Below are 22,188 nucleotides of genomic sequence, written 5' to 3'. Positions count from 1 at the left end.
CCGTAGAGTAACATACTGGAGCTAACGATATGACAGGAAAGGCAGAATAGAGACAGTGAAGAGTAGAGGCGCCATAGGCACACTCGGAGAACACTATAAGAACATTAGAGGCCCACAGTTGTACCATATTCTTCCAGCAAGTATTATAAATTTTCCTGGAACACTAGTGAAAGTCTTCAAGAAAAAACTCTACATTTTTCTGCAAAAAGTGCCGAATCAACCAGGCTGTAGTGGATACGTGGGCCTGCGAGCTGCAAAATCCCAAGCTGTCTCCAGTCAAGTCTGGCCTCCAGACCGGGCTTGAGGCGTAAAATAACTCCCAGAATCCAGGTAAGTTTCACCTAACTCGATGAAGCAAGACTGGCCTTCGGCCGGGCTTTAAAATATTACAACTCACGTGGGAAGAACTTCCCTTATAAGAACACAATAAAGTAACAGTCACAACTGTAAGAAAAATGACAGGTTGGATAACAAGAACCTTTCCAACAAGAGATGCTATACCAATGATGCTACTTTTCCAGACGCTAATGCTCTCTAGAGTGGAGTACTGTTGCACATTGACGGCCCCTTTCAAAGCTGGAGAAATTGCTGACCTGGAGAGCGTGCAGAGATCCTTTATTGCTAGAATCCACTTGGTAAAACATCTAAACTACTGGGACCGACTAAAGAGCCTAAATCTGTATTCTCTTGAGCGCAGGCGGGAGAGATACATAATAATTTACACGAGGAAAATAAGAGGGTCTGGTCCCAAACCTGCACACAGAAATAACATCACATGAGACCAGAAGACATGGCAGGATGTGCAGAATACACCCGTTGAAAAGCAGATGTGCAACAGGTACTCTGAGAGCTATCAACATCAGAGGCCCGAGACTTCACGCTTCCGCTACACATTAGGGGCATAACTGGCAGACCCCTCACAGTGTTCAAGAGAGAACTTGACAAACACCTCCAAAGGATACCTGATCAACCAGGAGTGACTCATACGTCAGACTGCGAGCAGCCGCGTCTAACAGTCTGATTGACCAGTCTAGCAACAAGGAGGCCTAGGCGATGACCGGGCCGCGGGGACGCTACGCCCCGTAACCAACTCAAGGTGCGGCATAGGTATACTTCTACATGTACACTAACGTTTACACTATGGAGTACTGTCAGAGGCTTTCTCACAACCCAGAAACTTGTAGTTCATCCAATCTTCTCTGTCTTGTCTAAATTACGTTCATTGCGGTCGTTAATTCCTATTAATTTCTTAAGGCTAGATTTATATCTGGAGAGGGTGTGTTACTGTAGGGTCTGGCGTGATGACTGACCTGTCTGGCTGTCTGGGGTAAAGGGTCTTCAGGACAGGAAATGGTCCAAGTCTGGGCGGATATGCGTGTTACTGAGACCGCCAACCACGCTACCACTCCACCAGTCATCCACCACCCACTACCACCCGCACCACCACCTATCTTTAGGTGTTTTCGGGACTTAGCGTCCCCGCGGCCCGGTTGTCGACCAAACCTGGTTGCTAGACTGGTCGACCAGGCTGTTGGATACGGCTGCTTGCAGCCTGATGTTATGAGTCACCGCCTTGTTGATCAGATATCCTTTGGAGGGGCTTATCCAGTTCTCTCTTGAACACTGTGAGGGGTCAGCCAGTTATGGCCCTAATGTGTAGTGGAAGCGTGAAGTCTCGGGCCTCTGATGTTGACAGTTCTCTCAGAGTACCTATTGCACCTCTGCTGTTCAACGGGTGTATTCTGCCCCCACCACCCGCAGCATCACCACCCCCTACTTCCACCACCCGCAGTAGTGTATTATGATACACCTGTAGATTATCATGTATCTGGCTTGCGCTTTAGAGAATACCGAGTTAGAACTTATAATGTGTTGCCAGTAACGGGTGGGGGATGGGACGGCCCACGTCACCCCCATGCCACGTCCCGTAGTGTTGTGATCCCTGGTGGTGGTGGGCACCCACATTATGAACCATGTGGCGCTCATAAATTTCAAACCCTCGTTTGTATTTTGTTTTTAGGGAGGGGAAAGGGTGGTGAACTACTTGGTGTTGTGAACTCTGGTTGTGAGGAAGGCGGATACCATATGTGATCCCTGGTTGTGGGTCGAGGACTCTCCTGGTAAGGGAGAGAGTTTGGACTCGCCTGTCAGAGGGCAGGGAGGGACATAGGGGCAATCGCACTGTCAAAGTGGAGGGAGGGAGGGAGGGAGTGGGGACTTGTTCTGTCAGCAGGAGGGGGGTGGGGGTAGAGGGAGGACCCGGCCTGTCAGGGGTAGCGTGGGAGGAGGAGGACCCGCCCTGGCATGGTAATGGAGGAGATTAATGAACATCTCGGTTTGGTTGAGGCAGACATCGGAAGCGGGTAGTGATTACAGTGTTGGCTCAGCTGCAGCCTCTACGCTCAACACCAGTGTTGTATAGTAATGTGCCCATGCTCCTCTAACACATTTATTCTCAAATGTTTTTGCACGTGTTGACCGGCTGGCTGGCTGGCCGGCTGGTTTGGGCCCGCTGGCTGGCCGGCTGGTTTGGGCCCGCTGGCTGGCCGGCTGGCTGGTTACTTTTATTCTGTTGGGTGTGTCGTATCCTTCAGTAAGTTGCAGAGGCGAGTTCCAGATGATCAGAGCTCTGCATAGGCAACTCGACATGGGAAAAGAGAGAGTGAGAGAGGAGAGGGCGAGAGATAGAAGCCTTAGCTGGTACTGTACATGTGACCACCCAAATAACGCCACCACCACCACCACCACCCTGAAGTACAGAATCAATATCCTACTAATCAGAATCGTAGACTCCATATCCTACCAGGACAGGTGCAAGCAACAAATGAATGGTAAAAGGATCTTGGCCTGACACGAATACAACTGAAACTACTTAGGTGTACTACATAGAATAATGAGAGCAATGCTGGACACACTAGTATTGAAACACCTTAAATGGAATGTGAAGTGGGAGGTAACCCGGACAATTAAGGACACTAGGGCACAAGGGAGCAAAGAGAACGGCAAGTCCAGTATCACATCGTAGGTACCATTACTACTCAAGGAGATGCCACTTTGAAAATATTACTTTATTTATGAATTTAAAAAGACAATTCCTAACTATGCTCCCTAACAGACGCAAAGATAATTGAAAATGTGTTGGTTACAATAGTGCCGTAACTTACTAACACAGTGAGTTCCACATGACCTTGAGACTCGATATTCTTCCTCCTGGATTCTGAACACCCCGACACCCCCACAGTCCCCCCCCCCACACACACACGGTTGAGAGGCGGGACCAAAGAGCCAAAGCTCAACCCCCGCAAGCACAGTTAGGTGAGTACACTCACTCACTCACTCTGTTCTCTCATTGAACGTGATCTTATATACGGGCATGCGAGACCCTGTGCCTCCTGATGTGGAAGAGGTAGTTCTCGTGGATATTAGCATGACAGCATCGTTTGTGACAACTTCGTGACCTCTTTACCGTTGACCAGAGTTTACCATTGGCCCTCGGTTAGGGCCTGACTGAGGTGTGAATTCCAATTGTGTTTTGCCGGTGCCATGCCCAACTGTTGCTGTTATGCGGTATGTTATGTTGTGTACTGCTTTCTTGTTACACTGTAAATGTTAGTGTAGAAATTATTATATGTACACGTGTGTTTAACGTTGTTTGTGTTTGGCAGATATGTTGGTAAGGGCGATGGCATTACGATCAGTGTTTGGAACCGTCGCAAGATCCACAAGAAGGCTGGTAGCGGCTTCCTGGGGTGCGTCCGTATCGTGGCCTCTGCTATACACAGGCTCAAGGACACTGGCTGTAAGTACCGGCTTCGACCTCCTCTCTCTCTCTCACCTGACTCTCTCACATGGTAACTACCACCTTAGTTACCTTGAAGTGGTTTCAGGTATGACTGGCCCCATGATTAGGTTTCCAGCCAGGCCTCCTGATTGTTGATCTGAGCGATTAGGTGGTTAGATGCTGTTGCATGCTGTCTTATCAGATTCATGACCTAGTTGATCAGGTTTCTTTTCTGTTTGAACACAATAGCAAAACAATTCGGCTAGTATGGTCCATATATTTACAGTGAGGATGTTGAAAAGTCTTGGTCCCTTGGTTTAGAGTTATCTCCTAAGTTTTCTTGTCCCTGATGTCCTGAACCTTTACACCTGTGTCCCCTGATGCTCTGGATCATCACACCCGTGTCCCTGATGTCCTGGACCATCACACCTGTGTCCCCGATGTCCTGGACCATCACACCTGTGTCCCCGATGTCCTGGACATTCGCACCCGTGTCCCTGATGTCCTGGACATTCACACCCGTGTCCCCGATGTCCTGGACATTCGCACCCGTGTCCCTGATGTCCTGGACATTCGCACCCGTGTCCCCGATGTCCCGGACCATCCCACCCGTGTCCCCGCTGTCCCGGTCCTTCCCACCTGTGTCCCCGCTGTCCCGGACCATCACACCCGTGTCCCCGATGTCCCGGACCATCACACCCGTGTCCCCGATGTCCCGGACCATCACACCCGTGTCCCCGATGTCCCGGACCATCACACCCGTGTCCCCGATGTCCCGGACCATCACACCCGTGTCCCCGATGTCCCGGACCATCACACCCGTGTCCCCGATGTCCCGGACCATCACACCCGTGTCCCCGATGTCCCGGACCATCACACCCGTGTCCCCGATGTCCCGGACCATCACACCCGTGTCCCCGATGTCCCGGACCATCACACCCGTGTCCCCGATGTCCCGGACCATCACACCCGTGTCCCCGATGTCCCGGACCATCACACCCGTGTCCCCGATGTCCCGGCCCTTCCCACCCGTGTCCCGGCTGTCCCGGCCCTTCCCACCCGTGTCCCGGCTGTCCCGGCCCTTCCCACCCGTGTCCCGGCTGTCCCGGCCCTTCCCACCCGTGTCCCGGCTGTCCCGGCCCTTCCCACCCGTGTCCCGGCTGTCCCGGCCCTTCCCACCCGTGTCCCGGCTGTCCCGGCCCTTCCCACCCGTGTCCCGGCTGTCCCGGCCCTTCCCACCCGTGTCCCGGCTGTCCCGGCCCTTCCCACCCGTGTCCCGGCTGTCCCGGCCCTTCCCACCCGTGTCCCGGCTGTCCCGGCCCTTCCCACCCGTGTCCCGGCCCTTCCCACCCGTGTCCCGGCCCTTCCCACCCGTGTCCCGGCCCTTCCCACCTGTGTCCCGGCCCTTCCCACCCGTGTCCCGGCCCTTCCCACCCGTGTCCCGGCCCTTCCCACCCGTGTCCCGGCCCTTCCCACCCGTGTCCCGGCCCTTCCCACCCGTGTCCCGGCCCTTCCCACCCGTGTCCCGGCCCTTCCCACCCGTGTCCCGGCCCTTCCCACCCGTGTCCCGGCCCTTCCCACCCGTGTCCCGGCCCTTCCCACCCGTGTCCCGGCCCTTCCCACCCGTGTCCCGGCCCTTCCCACCCGTGTCCCGGCCCTTCCCACCCGTGTCCCGGCCCTTCCCACCCGTGTCCCGGCCCTTCCCACCCGTGTCCCGGCCCTTCCCACCCGTGTCCCGGCCCTTCCCACCCGTGTCCCGGCCCTTCCCACCCGTGTCCCGGCCCTTCCCACCCGTGTCCCGGCCCTTCCCACCCGTGTCCCGGCCCTTCCCACCCGTGTCCCGGCCCTTCCCACCCGTGTCCCGGCCCTTCCCACCCGTGTCCCGGCCCTTCCCACCCGTGTCCCGGCCCTTCCCACCCGTGTCCCGGCCCTTCCCACCCGTGTCCCGGCCCTTCCCACCCGTGTCCCGGCCGTCCCGGCCCTTCCCACCCGTGTCCCGGCCCTTCCCACCCGTGTCCCGGCCCTTCCCACCCGTGTCCCGGCCCTTCCCACCCGTGTCCCGGCTGTCCCGGCCCTTCACATTTCCAGTACAGTAGTTTGTCCACCCAGTGTACACCCCGAAGTATTTTGTGTGTATCTCATTGCATGTATGCTTATTCCTGGCAGACCAAAGACTGGACCTAACACGAATTGGTCACGACGACTGTGAACCTGTGCGGGGGCAAATAGTGGTGTCTCTAATGTCAAGGGATGGCAGAGGAACTGGCTCCCATAATGCTGTTGTTGACACATTGGGAAATCTCTCTTCGCCAGATGACCTGCCCGAGGTGAGCAACTCTTGCACGTCTTCATTACTGGAGAAATGCTGGCCACTAAAAATTAATTTTATCATCTTCATGTATCATTGAAGTACATTATGTATAGTATTAACCTTCTACACATTTTTACAATGCCATGCATTTGTTCACAATTTACTTTTCAGTACACAGAAATGAGTCTGAGTACAATATTGTAGATCAAATGATTAGAATATTTTTTTATGGAGGGTGGGTTGAACATTTAAAAACAGGCCAAGATCCTGAAATGTAAGTTATGAAAACCTTCAAAACGTTGACAGTGAATGTTTGTGCACCTTTAGGGCTGGGAGGAGAGGCGAACTACTACTGGTCGTTTATATTACGTAAACCATCATGACCGCACTACCACCTGGGAGCGACCAACATTACCGGCACACATAATGTATGTAATAATGCCAGTACTCTAGTACTATAATAGCCACAGATACTTCATATAACATGTATTCACATGTAAAAGATGTGCAGTTCCCATGTAGTTGTTCTTGCTGGTATGTTTGGGGGTTAGATCTCTTCCTATATTGATTAATTTTTTTTTTCTTTTGATCTCTGACCCTCTCACAATTTCTGCTGAATCGGTGTTATTTTCTAGTTTTGAATCTCTGTATTGGTATAAATTTTGTTGTGCTGTCATCATTTATCTCGGCAAATTTGGCATAATGTGTGACAAATAATATAGTAAATAGTGCACATCTTGTCCTGTAACTACACACTTGTAATTATTTGCACATCCCATCTTACTCTGTTAACCTCTTAATTCACCTTGCATGCTCCCATATTTGTCTTGCATAGCCCCTTGTACAATACAGTACTGAACTGTATTTAATACATAGTTTCCTCTGATATCTCTTACCATTTATGTTTCTTCAGTTCTGCTCATTTTATTGCAACTCTGAAAGGCTCTATGAAGTCCCTAACATCCCAGTACATTTTATATAAAAAATAATATTGCCTCTTCTACATTGACTCTCATATTTCATTTCTTGCATACACTATTAAATACATTGTCTTCTACAGTTCCTCCTTACTTGACATAGAACACCAAGTAATGTGCATACAAACATGTCATTAACAACAGGTTATTCCCTTCACAGCCGGCTTCTAACCCCCATACCAGGTTTTCTTGCCTCTAGGCCTATTTACTGAGAAAGTTAAAGTATAATACCTTCAAGAATATGCAATATTTGGCCCCCCTCCCCCCCCCCCCTCCCCCCCCCCCCCCTCCCCCCCCCTCCCCCCCCCCCCTCCCCCCCCCTCCCCCCCCCCCCCCCCAGCTTGTCACAGTCCTCCAGCTTGACATGTATCTTCTGACTGTGACTCATTGTCTTCTTGACTGTCAGGTACTCTCACCCAGTTTAGGGTCTATGAAGTTATCCCTGCTTATCTCCTTATTTTGTACACTAGCTGTTGGTGTGCGAAAGTCTTATGAAAAAGCAGTCTACTCGGCCTTCTTTCTATCGTATTTTGGTAATATTGTCATAGAAATCTCAAATTTATTGGACATGACTTCTCTTTTTAAACCATATATAAAGACTATCCTCTTAAGGTGCACCATTATTCTCTCCCCAACTCCTTTCTCCAGTAGTATTCAAGGAATGAATATCAGTGACACGGGTCTAGGATGGAGTATCTTCTTTGTTACATTTTATGGGTATTGTATTGGTGCTAAATTTATTCTTTTTTCCAGATAATAAGATTTCCAGTGTGTAGTGTGTTGCTGACAATATTATCAGGTGACAAAGTATACCTGCCGTGATCAATGACCAATATTCATAGGTGCACATAAATTTGCTTTTTAAATTTGATAGTCATCGGAACCTGCATGATCTACTTAATCATATGTATGATCATGTAAAATGCATTGTAATTATGTACAATAAAATTATTTTAAAATCTTTCAAATAATAAAATACTATACATTCAGTGCAGGTATATTTAAGGAAATGAAAAAATCAGTCGACTCGCTTTTTTTTTTTTTTTTTTTTTTTTTTTTTTTTTTGGTTTTCCCTTGTAGCAAAATGTGTGGCTGGGTGATGTCATGTGCAAGAGGTCAATAGACTATATATATTTTTGTCTGTTTTATTTATTCGTTAATATTCTTTCCATTAATATACGTTAATATTGTTTGACTTGCTGCTCTGTGCTGAAACCTGTTTCATATTTATCAGAATATCTTTTGTCTTCCACCTCCTTCTGAGCCCCCACCCACAAGGGTGGTATTGCTTGTGCAGCCACTGCTAACTCCACCCTCACAAATTCTTGAGTTTGTTTCCCTGTTCATCTTGGCAAGATACAATATGTATTTCTTAATTATTTATTTTTTAGTTATTTATAAGTTCACATCTAACCTATTTGCACCCTTTTGGTATCCGCTTTTGGCTTGCACTCTTATGTTCTGTTTCTTAATTTATTTTCAGTTACTGTATTCAGATATGGTACATGGACAGTAAAGTTTTTTTTTAAATGATAACATTTGTATCAGCCTTACCATTAATGATAACTAGAGTCGTTGCAAAATTATGTTTAAATGGTTCTTGGAAACAATCGGTGTCCAATAAGTTCCTGGATGCTTTAAGGATGATGAAGCTATTCCTAAAGTGAATAACAAGCCGTGTTCACTTTTTCTCGGGAACCTTCAGTGTGAGCCACAAATAATAATAATAATAATAAAAAAAATAATAGTATGCTAATTTGATGCACTGACTTAAAGTACAGGTGCCCTCACAGATTTTGATTTAAGAGTTCTGTTAATTATTATAAAGACTGGTATATTATCATAAGCATTATCCCCTAACAAAAACTTTAACATTGCAGTACAGTATATTATGATAGTCGGTTATTTAATATTCAATTTTGCATCTATGTATCATCTATAAAAATTGGAGATGGCATGGGTGGGCAATAGGGCACTCAGAGCTACAACTGGATACTGTACGCTCGCTGTATTGTCCTCATCGGTGCTGTTATCACTTGCATCCGACCTTTGTGTTAGGTCTTTATTGCGCCTAGCTTCATAAATATCATGGTCTTTATGTTCTTCAAACAATAAGGTCTGAATTTCACCGCCAAAGAGCGATCTTTCAATACTGCGTTGGACAAGTGTTTGGGAGCCAGAGGCGCGTGTGCCACCCCTGGTTGCTTACTCAGTACTAACCCAGCCAGCAGCCCTAGGACATTCTGGGAATTTTTTCCAAGGTGGCTGCCTCTCATTGAAGGTCTCAAGAGTCCATTTCATACATAACCTACTGCGCACACGTCCTACTGCGCATGCGTTTTGATTGGGTTCGAAAGATTCAAAAGGTGTTTTCTCGGTTGGCGCAGTTTCCCACCGACTGAGTTTTCTCAGTTGGCGCAGCACAGTGGATAAGATACAATTGGAACATACTTGTCTGAAGCTAGACACAAATACAACAAAATTACTGATAGTAACAGAATCCATTTCATGTGGATTCTGTCTTGTGTTGGCCTCCTAATGCATGATGGAACTGATGGGTTAGCCAAGGAATCTGCCTTCAGAGGAGTTGACTATAATCTTGGATTGCCTATAAGCAACTGAAGACTAACAATACACAAAGAACCTGAAGAAAAGTGTAAATTTACACTATCATTTCCATCTTATCACATTATAGTGCAAAAAGAGCCACACATCTATAGATCATCCAATAAAATTAGCAGACTCCTAGAAGTTGCTGTAGACCTAACCAAATTTAAACTGTCATCAAAATTCTTACACCCTCCATCATCACTACAGTATATGAAAGTGTGGAAAGATACATGAATTTACAGACAGGTTTACAACAAATATTCTAGGAATGTATATTTCATTAAAAATTATCTACTACCAGAAATTTTAGCCAAATATTCCCAGTTTGCTGTTGATAATAAATGTGGGCGATTATAATTATAACCTTTCCATTGCCACTCACTGGAGAGGGTGATGTGCATGATGAGCACATCAAATTATGAATCTAGCTCATTGCATATGTAAGTTGCCTACCTTAGAGACTGTACTTGTTTTTTTTTTTTTAACTGTGTTCACCTAATTTATTCAACTTGTGTAACTAACTTATCAAGATTGTAACTTACTTAGGTAAATTAATTTTTGGGTTCGGTTTCTGAGCCCGTTATGGGCGTCTAATCTTTCCACTACTGCCCACAGGTTAGGTATGATGTGCATAATAGATGAACTAAACTAAAAATTTAATTTAATTTGTAATGAAGTATTAGAGTAAAAATTTGTTTAGTATTATAGTGTAAACATTTGACAAAAATGACTTTACATAAACTGCATCTGTAGATGAACAGTATTTTGTTCCTTAATAATTGGAGTAAAATCAGTGAGCCAAGCTTTATAAAAAACATAGTACAGTTGTGCACATTGCACCACATTGGTGTATGTTGCTCTGCAAAATGTAGTTCATAAGTAATGGAAATAGAAAATATGTAATGTTATAGCAAGTTGCTGCCATGCAGTCCAAGCAAAGAGTAAAAGAAAAAAATCTTTAACCCTTAAACTGCTAAGCATAAGGGGTCAGGCAGCGAAAAATATTTGAATTATGTAAAAATTACTTAAAAAATGTTAAATAAATCTCCAACTTATTGGCTTCAGTTTCACAGCATCGTAAAACTTTCATAAAGATATTTTCAGAAATTGATTTTAGACAAATTTTTTAAATAGACGAATTTTTTAAAAAGAACAACATTTTGTTGATTGGAACAGCTCCTATTAACTGGAACTGATGGATAATGCAGTAATAGAGAGATGCAAGCACCTGTCCAACGCTGAAAGAATAGTAGTAGTAAGAAGTATCCACTAAGTGGATATGCAGCTGGTGCCTTTATAGCATTGCTGAGTAACGCATAACATAAATAATAATGACACAAATAATAATGAGTTGGTATATTATTATGCTCTATTTTGTAATATATATATATAGTACAGGTATATATATATCATATAAATACATTGCCCAGTGTTTATATCTGTTACTTTCAGCAATGTCCCCAAAAAATTCATTTGGGGGGTGATTTTTTTTTCTTCATTTTTTCTTTATTATCCGATTTTGTTGAACACACTACATCCTGGAGAGTGTATACTCCTCCCTAACTATGTGAAGATAGAATGAAATTGGTCAACAAATAAATCTGTCACAACTCGCAAAGCGTAGGATTTTGAACTTTTTTGGGCAGATCCTTTCACAGATTTCAAACTCTATTTTCTTTGTCTCTTTAGGTTGTTTTGATGATTAGGGACCAGATTAGGACTTTTTTGCTTTTATGTAAGGTATTCCCTAAATATCTATATACCCTAAATCATTATAATTATTATAGTATTTTTGTTTTTTTGTGGGGTTATTTTTGTCTTGACTTCATTTAAACACACATTGACCTATAACTTTCACATATTCGAGTACGAATGCCAAACAGTGTTTATCAAAACATACATGTAAATTAATGAATTAGAACTACCTTATTCATTGTAGATAACTTCAACTTCAAATACAGTATATCTATAACTAGAATTTCAATTTTTGAGTAGGGTCAAACAATCCCGTTTCTGACGGATTCTCACCATTTTAACATACAGTGTGCACAGCTGTCTGTTCTACAGTCGCTATAAAATGGTTTTCATATACCCTAAACGTTTGAAGCTATAAATTTTTTGTCTAAATTTGCTGCATATTTCAAATGCCATATTGACGATTTTTTTTTTCCAGTAAACAATACTGAAAACCTGTATTCTAATTTGATGAAAATAAAGTTCATATGCTATTCTGAGTGTCTAATAACACCAAATGAACAATTGGTGATACTTGATATTTTTTAATCAGATTTGAAGATCTTAAGTTTTTAATATTCAATTTTACAATTTTTTATTTTTCTTGTTTTTCAAGTTGATCATTTAGACAGTTGAAGCATTTGCCTAGTAGATTATGCATTGGAAAGCGTTTCAGCAAATTTTAAAAACCGAGTGATATGTCCCATCGTATATACTGTATATATATATACGCCTTGCGCAGTTTAAGGGTTAAGGGACCGTGTGCAATCGTGTACATTTTTTATTTTTAGATGACCTTCAACTTTATCATGTGTGTTGCATATGCACTGTCTGCCTGCAGCTCCACTGCTGATTTATTTGTTGGCAAAAAATTTTTTTGAGCTTGTTCTGTAGATTTAACTAATAGGTAATGGTAAATAACAGCCTCTGGCAAATCGTATTAATTTCTCTGTATTATTAAGTTTCTGATTAAGGAATATTTTCTTTTGTATTAATGTGCACAAGTCCACATTAGGTATCATATTAAAAAAAAATAATTGCAGTGTACCAATTTGGTTGACTGACTTTGACAAATGCAAATGCAATGTGTATTTGGTGAATTGCTACTGCTATGTACCAATTGCACACTGCACTGCAATGAGAAAGAGAACTCAGCTTAATATTTAAATTAAAGAATAATGAATGTTGCGGTGTCATTGAGACGTCGAACAATGTTCAGGGTGTGTTAGGGCTCCCAAGATTGTGAAGGGCTGTTCACCGTGAAAGACAAAAGTGATTGGTCTTTCCAATTGGCTTATTACAGAGTGGAGCGCAGACGGCGTGACAAGACGTACGTGTGTCCATGTGCCATCTATGTCTTCCTCTCGTCTGTCTTCTCCTGTGTTGCTCCCAAGACCTGCAACTCCCCTCCCTGCTCCTCTGATTGTCCCTCATCCTCGGGTTCTCCAAACTGTGCCAGAGATTCTAGTCAAGCATGCCCCTCATCCTGTGCTTCTTCCAGCTGTGTAGGAGGCTATAGTCACATTCAACCTTCTACATCCTCTTCCTTAGATCCTAACTGTTGTGTAGTATATCACAAGTCTTCTACTCACATACCCAACCAACCTACACTATCATCTGCACCAGTCCCCTGCATAGTTGGCTGTAATGAGGCCTGTCCTCCCTACACTGCCCCTGGCTCTCCCTGCACTCGGCCCTCCCCCTCTTCTCGGTGTGACCCAGCATCGACCTCACGACACAGTGCCGCGTGTTGCAGGCCAGGTGACACAAGCATTCTGGGTTCTCCGAGCAGACATTCCACTTCATCCAACACCATTGCTGCGAGCACAGCTTCCACCACGTCGCCAGTTGGAGGAAATATAGTTCTGAGCAATCCCAATACGAGTTCTTCAGACATACCACAGGAAGGAACACCAGGTAGAAGGTAAACAAATGTTATTTATTAGGTATCCATGATAATGATACCATATGGTTTTGTACAAATAACTTTAATTTATAGTGTCTGTAATATCTGGAGAATGTCTGCTTCTTGCAGCCAAAGATAACCCTTCACCCCTTAGTCTAATTGTCATGTGTTGATCCCTGAGATAATGTGGTTATCATCTTATATTGATTTAAGTTGTCTCCTATTTCTATACAAATGATGGAAAAATGATTTTAATACATCTTCTGTATATGGATGTAATGGAATTAATGTGGACTGAAGAAAAATTATGCTATCACTTGTAATTGTATACTCTGTGATGAGGCTAGGTTAGGTTTCTCTGCGATGAGGTTATTGTGTACCAGTGGCGTGCGATTATTATCAAATCACAGTTGGGTGTTGCCTACCAGTGTTTTAATATTTTTCTGAATAATGTGTTCAGACAACAGATAAAGGTAATATATATATATATGCAGTGTATAATAGCCTAGGGTAATATAGGCGTACGTATTGCATGTACGCTTGTTTAGTATATAACGATATTCTACCCTAGAGAGCACTAGTGTCTGAAAGGGTATCATCATTGGTATGACATCTCTTGTTTGGAAGGTTCTTGTTATTCAACTTTTCATGTTTCTTGCTGTTGTGTGACAGCTTCTTTATTGTGTTCTTTAAAAGTAAGGTCTTCCAACATGATTACTCCCAAATATTTGATATTGCTTTTTCTTTCAGTTGTGTGGTTTGACTATATTTCATGAGGTTTCCATTTTTATATTTTTGTTTCTTCCATAGCACAGTAGCTGGAACTTTTTTTCACTAAACTTCAGACCTGATTAACACCAGATGAAGGTTTGCTGTGTCCTTTATATTGTCTGCACTCATGAAAATCCTAGTGTCTGTATCCTTGTATGTGTGATGTTAGGATGAGGAAAAGTACCGGAACATGCACAGTACCTAGGCGGACTCGAGTTTTTCACTGTGGATGATCCGGATTTTACTTTGTTGACTATTACACTTTGACTTTTGTTTGTTACTAAGTTAGAGCCATATCTCTACTTTGCCAGTAATTTCTTTTGTATGCATTTTGTGCGCAATAACACTATGATCATATTTATAGAAAGCTTTTGTGGAATCTCTGTATACTACATCAGCATTTTGCTTGTCTTTTTATAGCATCTATGGCCCATGTTTTAGTGGTCTTGCAGTTGTGAGAGGCAGGAGTTCCCCTCTCCTGAACTCCTGTTGTCCAGGGTTATGTAAACATTGCAATTCCATGTGTTTTGTGATCTTATCACTATTTCGAAGATTTTTGTGATGTTACGGCTGTTAGTCTACAACTTTTTATATCTACTTTATGTCCTCTGCTGTTTTAAGAATGTCGGTGATAACACTAGTATCTAGGCTCTTTCTCCAAAAGATGTTTAGAGCATGTGATTGTGGTTTTTAGGAATTTTTTCATGACTGCAGAATTCCAAGATTCTGGGCCTGGTATAGAGTGCATGTTCAATAGTTTTTATTATAAATCTTGCATAAGAGAGATTCTTTTGGATTTCTCTTGCACTGATGGTTTTTTGCTCTCTTTGCTTCTTGGATTTAATGATTTTGCAGCTTTAGCTCAATCATTTCTATTTCTCGGCTTAGCCTTCTTTGTTCTAGGGATAGAGTAGAGCGTTCAAATTATTCTGCGATTTGTTTCCTTTGCCTATAGAGGGAACGTCATTCTCGTTCCAGTTTGCATTTTTTTTTTTGTCCGTTTTCTTAGTGGTGTTTGTGTGTTAGTATTTTCTTAGTATGTGACTTACACATATTTCAAGTGCTACTGTATCTGTTTTCTCAAGGCACTGGCTTAGGTTTACATTATCTAACTATTCTTCCCAGCATAGTTCTGTGAGGGTGTGGTTTATTTGTTCCCAGTTAATCAGTTTGTTATTAAAATTTAATTTGCTTAATTCTCCTCTTGGCGTTGAGACTGGCTGCACAGGTGTGTTGCCCATGCTTGTCTGAACTTTGATTAGGTTGTGATCTGAGTAATATATAATATGTACTTGGTAACTTGAACTTGGAATCTATAGACTGAGTAGCCTATGAAGCAAGAATGGACGACATTTGGACTGGCAGATTTATAAACCTCATCCTAGAGATGTTTAACATGTTAAGCAGGTCATGCGAATGAGGGACTGTTCCATCAATGCTGGATATAATATCCACCAGGAAAGAAAGAGATGGTATTTGACAGTACCTTCCTCCCTTGGGTAAGGGCAACCATGTCCTCTTGGAAATATAATATGCAATGCATTATAATTTAAAAGAGAATGGGGAACTTAAATACTGTAGTTGAAAAATTTGATTTTAGGCGAGAACACCATGGGGAAACTTAGTAAGTACTTTAATGAGTTGCATTGAAAAGAGTTCTTATGCATGTGCAATAATATTTATACCAAAACACAGATGCAGAGCTAGAATACAGGAATGGTTCAACAGAAATTGCAAGAACGGCAGAGAATAAGACAAAATAATATAGGAGTTATTATAGGAATAATATAGGAAGAGGCCTAACGCTCAGATGTACCAGTAATACAAACAAGCAAGACACATCTACACGACAGTGAGAAGAAAGACAAAAAGGCACGTTGAGAATTATTTTTTCAAAGATGAGCTGCTTATTGGTGGTAAATATATAAAAACTAGAAGTTAGAAGAAAAAGAGGCGATATGATCACTACGTACAAAATAGTAACAGGAATCGCTAAAATTGATAGGGAAGAATTCCCGAGACCTGGAACTTCAAGGAATAAGAGGTCATAGATTTAACCTAATGAAACAAAGCTGCTGGAGAAATATAAGAAAATTCATTTTTGTAAACAGAGTGGTAGACGGTTGGAACAAGTTAGGTGAGAAGTTGGTGGAGGCTAAAACTGTCAGTAATTTCAAAGCGTTATATGACGACGAGTGCTGGGAAGACGGGACACCACGAGTGTAGCTCTCATCCTGTAATTACACTTATGTAATTACATTTCAAAGGTTAAGAAGTTATCAAAGATAAGTAGTTAATCTGTGCTTTTAATCTATTGTACAAAAATACTAGCCATGTTTTATTTATGTCCCTCTCTCTTTTCCTCTCTGGCCTTATATAAAGTTAATTCCAGGATGAACCCCCTTACATGTTGTTTAATGAGTGTCCAAGAACTGAGACTCCAGTGTCGTATTGTTTCTTAATTAATAACTTACCCTGGTCATTGAGTTACTCTTGTTCAATGTTTTCAGGGATCCCAGGGACAGGGAGCACAGGAGGAGTAGGGCAGGAAGTGTAGAACGGGTTAGTCAGCGAGATGCCGGTGAATCTAGACGAAATCCAGATTCAGTTCGGAGACGATCTGCACGACATCGACATTACCTTTCCCGCAACCAGCTTCATCAACCACCAGATCTTCCCGATGGTTTTGGTCAGTATTGTAAATATTGTACTGTATTTGATTTATTAAATGAAGGCCATGTTATATATTCTAATTACCACACAGTAAAATAAATACCGTATTTGCCGGCGTAAGAGACGCACCCTCGCAAAGGTCGCAATCCTATTTTACAAGGATATTTTGTGGAAAAACAAATATTTTAGTATGTTTCATCATACATTTATTGAAAGATATTGTAAAGTGGATTTTGTACCCCAACTCTTACCTCATTAAGATAAACTGTGTAGTTGTTTATATTTTGGGCAAGAGAATTTCTATACAGGATGGGAAATTTGTATTGATGAATGTGATGCTTTGTGATGCCGCATCAGGCCACCAGGGCAGCGCACCACCATTACCCAGCCAGCAGCCCTAGGGTATTCTGGGAATTTTTTCCAAGATGGGTGCCTCTCACTGGAGGTCCTAAGAGTCCATTTCGTACACAACCAACCTCGCACACATTTAGAATGGGTACGAAAAAATCAGAGTTTTCTCGGTTGGCGCAGTTTCCCACCGACCGAGAATACTCGGTTGGCGCAGTTAAGTGGTTAAACATCATGAAACAAGAGAATTAGTGTGTTCTTTATATTCTTTCTTTTTTAAACTTACAGTAAGAGAATATCCTGAGCAATTTGACCATATATTTTAATAAGACTTTCCATTGTGAACTAAGAGATTGGGTTATGTTATTTAATTTTCCTAAAAATATGTTCAAATTTTTGTTTTGATAAGAATACATTATCAACATATTGAAACAATGTGGCATTAGAGGGCATCCAAGGCATATCAAATGAAAATATAACTGGCACATGACAAATGAACCATGTTAATTTGCATATTACGTGTGTATCAGATTATGTGTCGGTGGTTCCCAAGAAATGGAATCATTTTTTTATCAAACAATATATAACCACTTCTAACACCTGCTGGGACACCCTTCAACAATAATGACTCATAAGCCCCAAGTGTGGATGGAATTCAGTCCAAAATTATAAAGGAACTTGCAGATGAACTATGTCTACCACTATAACTTCTTTTCAGAAAATATCTAGACAAAGGAATAGTTCCCATAGATTGGAAATATGCAAATGTTTCCCTGCACTATTTGCAGGTATTTTTATGATATTAAGAATTATATAGGGTTGGGTCCCGGTAGTAGTTGGGTTCATTCTTGACTCAGAGTCGAGAATTTTGGGTTAGAATCCTGGGCAGGACAGGAATGGTTGGATGCATTTCCTATCCAAGTATACCTAATGCCCCTGTTCACCTAGCAGTAAGTAGGTACTCGGGTGTCAATCAGATTGTTGTGGAGTTGCATCCTGGGCAGAGTCAGTAATTTGATTTTGGAGTGGGACCTCGAGATAAGCCTAATGTGTTTGAATACACTCTGGGTGCTTGTTCCCTGACACAATGAATTATTATAATAATAATTATTTTAACCCTTAAACAGTGGCTATGGAGAAATAGTCGTACCCACCTATGCACAGAAAATAAAAAAAATTCCAACAGTTAATTTTTCATTATAGAATTATTAATTTGCATGCAGAATGCAGACACGTCACAATAATGTGGCTCAAGATATTCTGACCAAACCACACCCCAGAAGATGAGAAGACGACGACGTTTTGGTCCGTCCTGGACCGTTATAAAGCCGATTGTGATAATGGTCCGGTACGGACCGAAACATCGTCTCATCTTCTGGTGTGTGGTTTGGTCATCGTATGCAGAATGTAATAAAAATACAAAAATAAGTGAATATTTATCATTCCACTAATAATTTTCATAATTTTCATAAATTTTACACCAGGAATTGCAGGCTTGAAAATGTTATTACCGACTGGGAAAGGCTTAGATGGTGTATTTAGTAACACGTGAAATACTACAGTTCCACAGGAGCCGTGATGAGGGTTGGAATCTATGCTCTGGGTTTGCTGTGAACCCTCATCACGGCTCCTGTGGACGTGTTCATTGATATATCACAATAATGTTATTTCTCTGTGTACAGGAAAAGTAGTAAAAATTATATTATTACTAGCTTTTTATCAAATCTGATCAAGGTGCAGCAAATAGCTACCAAAGAGCAAAAAATATATAATTTTTTAATGTAAGGAACCCAGTTACCTGCTTCTCAAATAGAGCAAGGTTCTTATCAAAATTAAAATCGGTAGTGAGCATATCCTCATCAGTAAGACTACCAAGAATGGCATCCCCTCGTTTTTTCATTTTGCCCGGGGTTTTCGAGAGATCAATTCAGAGGAGAGCTGTATTCCTGGTCTGTTGAGGCGGCTTGGTTCAATTGGTGCCAATCAACAGCAAGTTCACTGAAAAAATATTAAAAAATAATGAATGGCTGAAACCATCATAAAAAAATTTGTTGGTCATATATTTTGCTCATTATATTCTGTGAACCCAATTGAAAAGAAACAAAATTAATATTTTTTAGCCCTCTTATATCAAAAAAGTATTTAATGTAATGAAGAATGTTTGTTACTATTTCTTCAGTTATACAGTTTGTTAATCAATGACTGTTTATTTACCTTCTAGAAATGCGAACCACACAGCAGGGCCAAGTATACTATTACAACATTCACACTGGAACGTCCACCTGGCATGACCCCAGAGTGCCTCGTGATTTAGGCCAGGTCAACATCGACGAGATAGCACCTCTTCCAGGAGGATGGGAACTGAGACACACTCCGAGTGGCCGGCCTTACTTCCTGGATCACACTAACCGCACAACACAGTTCACTGATCCTAGGCTCTCTAATAGTCATATTCTCAACAACATTCTCAGGTTGGTTATTATTTTGGAATTGTCATCAATATTATTTTTAGGTGATGTAAAATTATAATATCACATGAGCTTCTAGCTTTTCTTGTTTTTTGATAAACCTGACTTATACCTATTCATTTAAATCTAAATATGTATTTAAATGTAAATATACTGTATGTATAACTCATACAAGCATAAATTTAATGTGTACAACTTAGTACAATAATCAATTTTTGGCCCAAGTAATGTAATTATAGTGTATATTATTAAGAGAATTTTTCTTTATCGATGTTGACATGTTATCTACATATTTCCAGGAACCGCAGTGAGGGAAGTAATCGAACAAGTATAATAGAAACGGGAAGTAACGGTGATACTAGAAGCCATATGAATATTGACAGTTCTGTGTCTAACAGCAGTGTTCCAAATAATAGAAATAATAGATCCTCTAGCAGTAGAAGAAATAGCTCGTCTCGAAGTAGAGGGCCGTCTCCCGAGTCTAACATACCAGGAGAAACTATTCCCAATATTGTGCCTAATAGCGAAGAACCAAATAGCTCAATTGTTAATGGTACTGCAGGTAGCCCAAGTGTTGCACCCACTAGCATTAACACTAGCAACAATATAGGCAGTGAAGGAAGTGGGGTGACTACTAGTGCAGACAGCAGTAACACAGTGGTGCTCCAGAACAACAGCACCAACCTACAAATAAGTAGTAACAATAATATGTCTGGGTCCAAGGAGCCAGCAGTGATAGATGTGGAGGCTGACTGTCTGCCTAAGTATAAGCGTGATTTAGTTGCTAAGATGAAGGTATTGAGAGCAGAGTTGCAGTGTCTTCAACCTCAGAGTGGTCACTGTAGGTTGGACATTCCACGTGGTGAAGTCTTTGAGGAATCTTATAGACAAATCATGAAAATGAGACCAAAGGACTTGCGCAAGAGATTAATGGTGAAGTTTAAAGGAGAAGAAGGACTGGATTATGGTGGTGTTGCTCGTGAATGGTTGTACCTTCTCTCTCACGAGATGCTCAACCCCTACTATGGTTTGTTCCAGTATTCCAGGGATGACATCTACACTCTCCAAATTAATCCAGACTCCAGCGTTAACCCGGTAAGTATACTGTAGTTGTTTCTAGTAACATTACATTATATTTCAGCTAAATTTAAAATTTTCATCTTTTGTTACCTTCTCATGCCAGTGTAGAGGAGGATGACATGTGGCAAATGTAGGAAGAGAAAGCATATGTCAGTGTTGGGAAGGGTTATCTTGAGATAATTTCGGGGCTTTTAGTGTCCCCGTGGCCCGGTCCTCGACCAGGCCTCCACCCCCAGGAAGCAGCCCGTGACAGCTGACTAACACCCAGGTACCTAGTTTACTGCTAGGTAACAGGGGCATAGGGTGAAAGAAACTCTGCCCATTGTTTCTTGCCGGCGCCCGGGATTGAACCCAGGACCACAGGATCACAGGATCAGAAGCGTGCTGTCCGCTCGGCCGACTGGCTCCCTCCCAGGGAGATAGGGAATGTATATAAAATAAAATGTGTTCTAGAATAGTTGTACTCGCCTAGTTGTACGTGTAGGGATTGAGCATCTCAATTGTTAATCTGCTGGTGTACAGAATCTACTGGTTTCTTCAAAATGTTTACATGCACACCCTAATGCCAGGAATACTCCCAGTAATATGCAAACGCTACTGTACCCTAGAATGTTTTGTATCGGAGCCAATCATTGCTGGAATGAAAGTGGATTTGAAGAAAAAATTAGACATGTTCCTGCAAGAAGTTCAAGACCAATTGGGTTGTTGCAGATATGAGAGCCTGCAGGCTACTGCAAGCAATAAACTGGACGACTTGGTCCAGTTTATTGGACTAAGTTATCACACTAGTATTTTTATATACTGTACTGTATCTATCACAAGAATGGTTCAATATAGCATAGTATATGTTTAAATGTAGTTGTAATTTGAAATATGTATGTCTTGAAGAATTACTATATTTTGTGTAAATTTTCAACCCTTATCATTTTAAAGTTGAACATCTTTCATAGCAATAGCTATTTGATCTATACTTGCAAGTAAAAGTTCATTTACAGAGGACAACAAAGAATTGAGTGAAATCCTAGAAGGGCAATATGAGTGTGTAGCACCCCAATGAACAATGTGAAAATGGAAATACAGTAGTATCAAAAGAGATCTGGACAGCTTCTTTATGAATGATATTCAAACCTCTGATAACATAGCTGATATCAACATGAACATTATAGATTTTGAAAAAGAACCCCAGGTTCAGACTCGGGCAATTCCATATTTATTAAGGAATGTAAAGTGTCTGTAGCATGAGGGCTTGGTGTAGTTTGGAGAAAACACTCGGATTCAGAGCAAGATGATCTTGCTCCATACACTCCATACACAGTTTCAAATGTAGATATGAAAAAGCCCAGTAGGCTCAGGAATCTGTACATCAGTTGATTGACAGTTGAGAGGCTTAACCAAAGAGCCAGAGCTCATCCCCACAAGCACAACTAGGTGAGTACATACATATATACATACATACAATCCCCAGCTATAGACATGGAGATTGGATTTGGGGAAGCAAATAAAATTGGGAAGTAAAAGTTGTATGGAGC

General features: G+C 42.0%; 1 protein-coding gene across 3 annotated transcripts in view; it reads left to right on the top strand.

The window, feature by feature from the left end:
• Positions 1–22,188, top strand: part of Smurf (SMAD specific E3 ubiquitin protein ligase) — a 58,658-nt gene that overhangs the window by 28,297 nt on the left and 8,173 nt on the right. Inside the window, exons 4-10 of one of the 3 annotated variants that reach the window (XM_045746034.2) lie at positions 3,666–3,799; positions 5,948–6,108; positions 6,420–6,520; positions 12,717–13,337; positions 16,601–16,779; positions 19,333–19,582; positions 19,879–20,674. In XM_045746034.2, the coding sequence (XP_045601990.2) occupies positions 3,666–3,799; positions 5,948–6,108; positions 6,420–6,520; positions 12,717–13,337; positions 16,601–16,779; positions 19,333–19,582; positions 19,879–20,674 (2,242 nt within the window). The remainder of the gene's footprint in view (positions 1–3,665; positions 3,800–5,947; positions 6,109–6,419; positions 6,521–12,716; positions 13,338–16,600; positions 16,780–19,332; positions 19,583–19,878; positions 20,675–22,188) is intronic. The other 2 variants (XM_045746035.2, XM_045746036.2) reach the window with 2 other exon arrangements.

This window comes from Procambarus clarkii, chromosome 39 (genome assembly GCF_040958095.1).
Source record: "Procambarus clarkii isolate CNS0578487 chromosome 39, FALCON_Pclarkii_2.0, whole genome shotgun sequence".
Lineage (NCBI taxonomy): Eukaryota > Metazoa > Arthropoda > Malacostraca > Decapoda > Cambaridae > Procambarus > Procambarus clarkii.
This window is presented reverse-complemented; position numbering and strand designations above follow the sequence as displayed.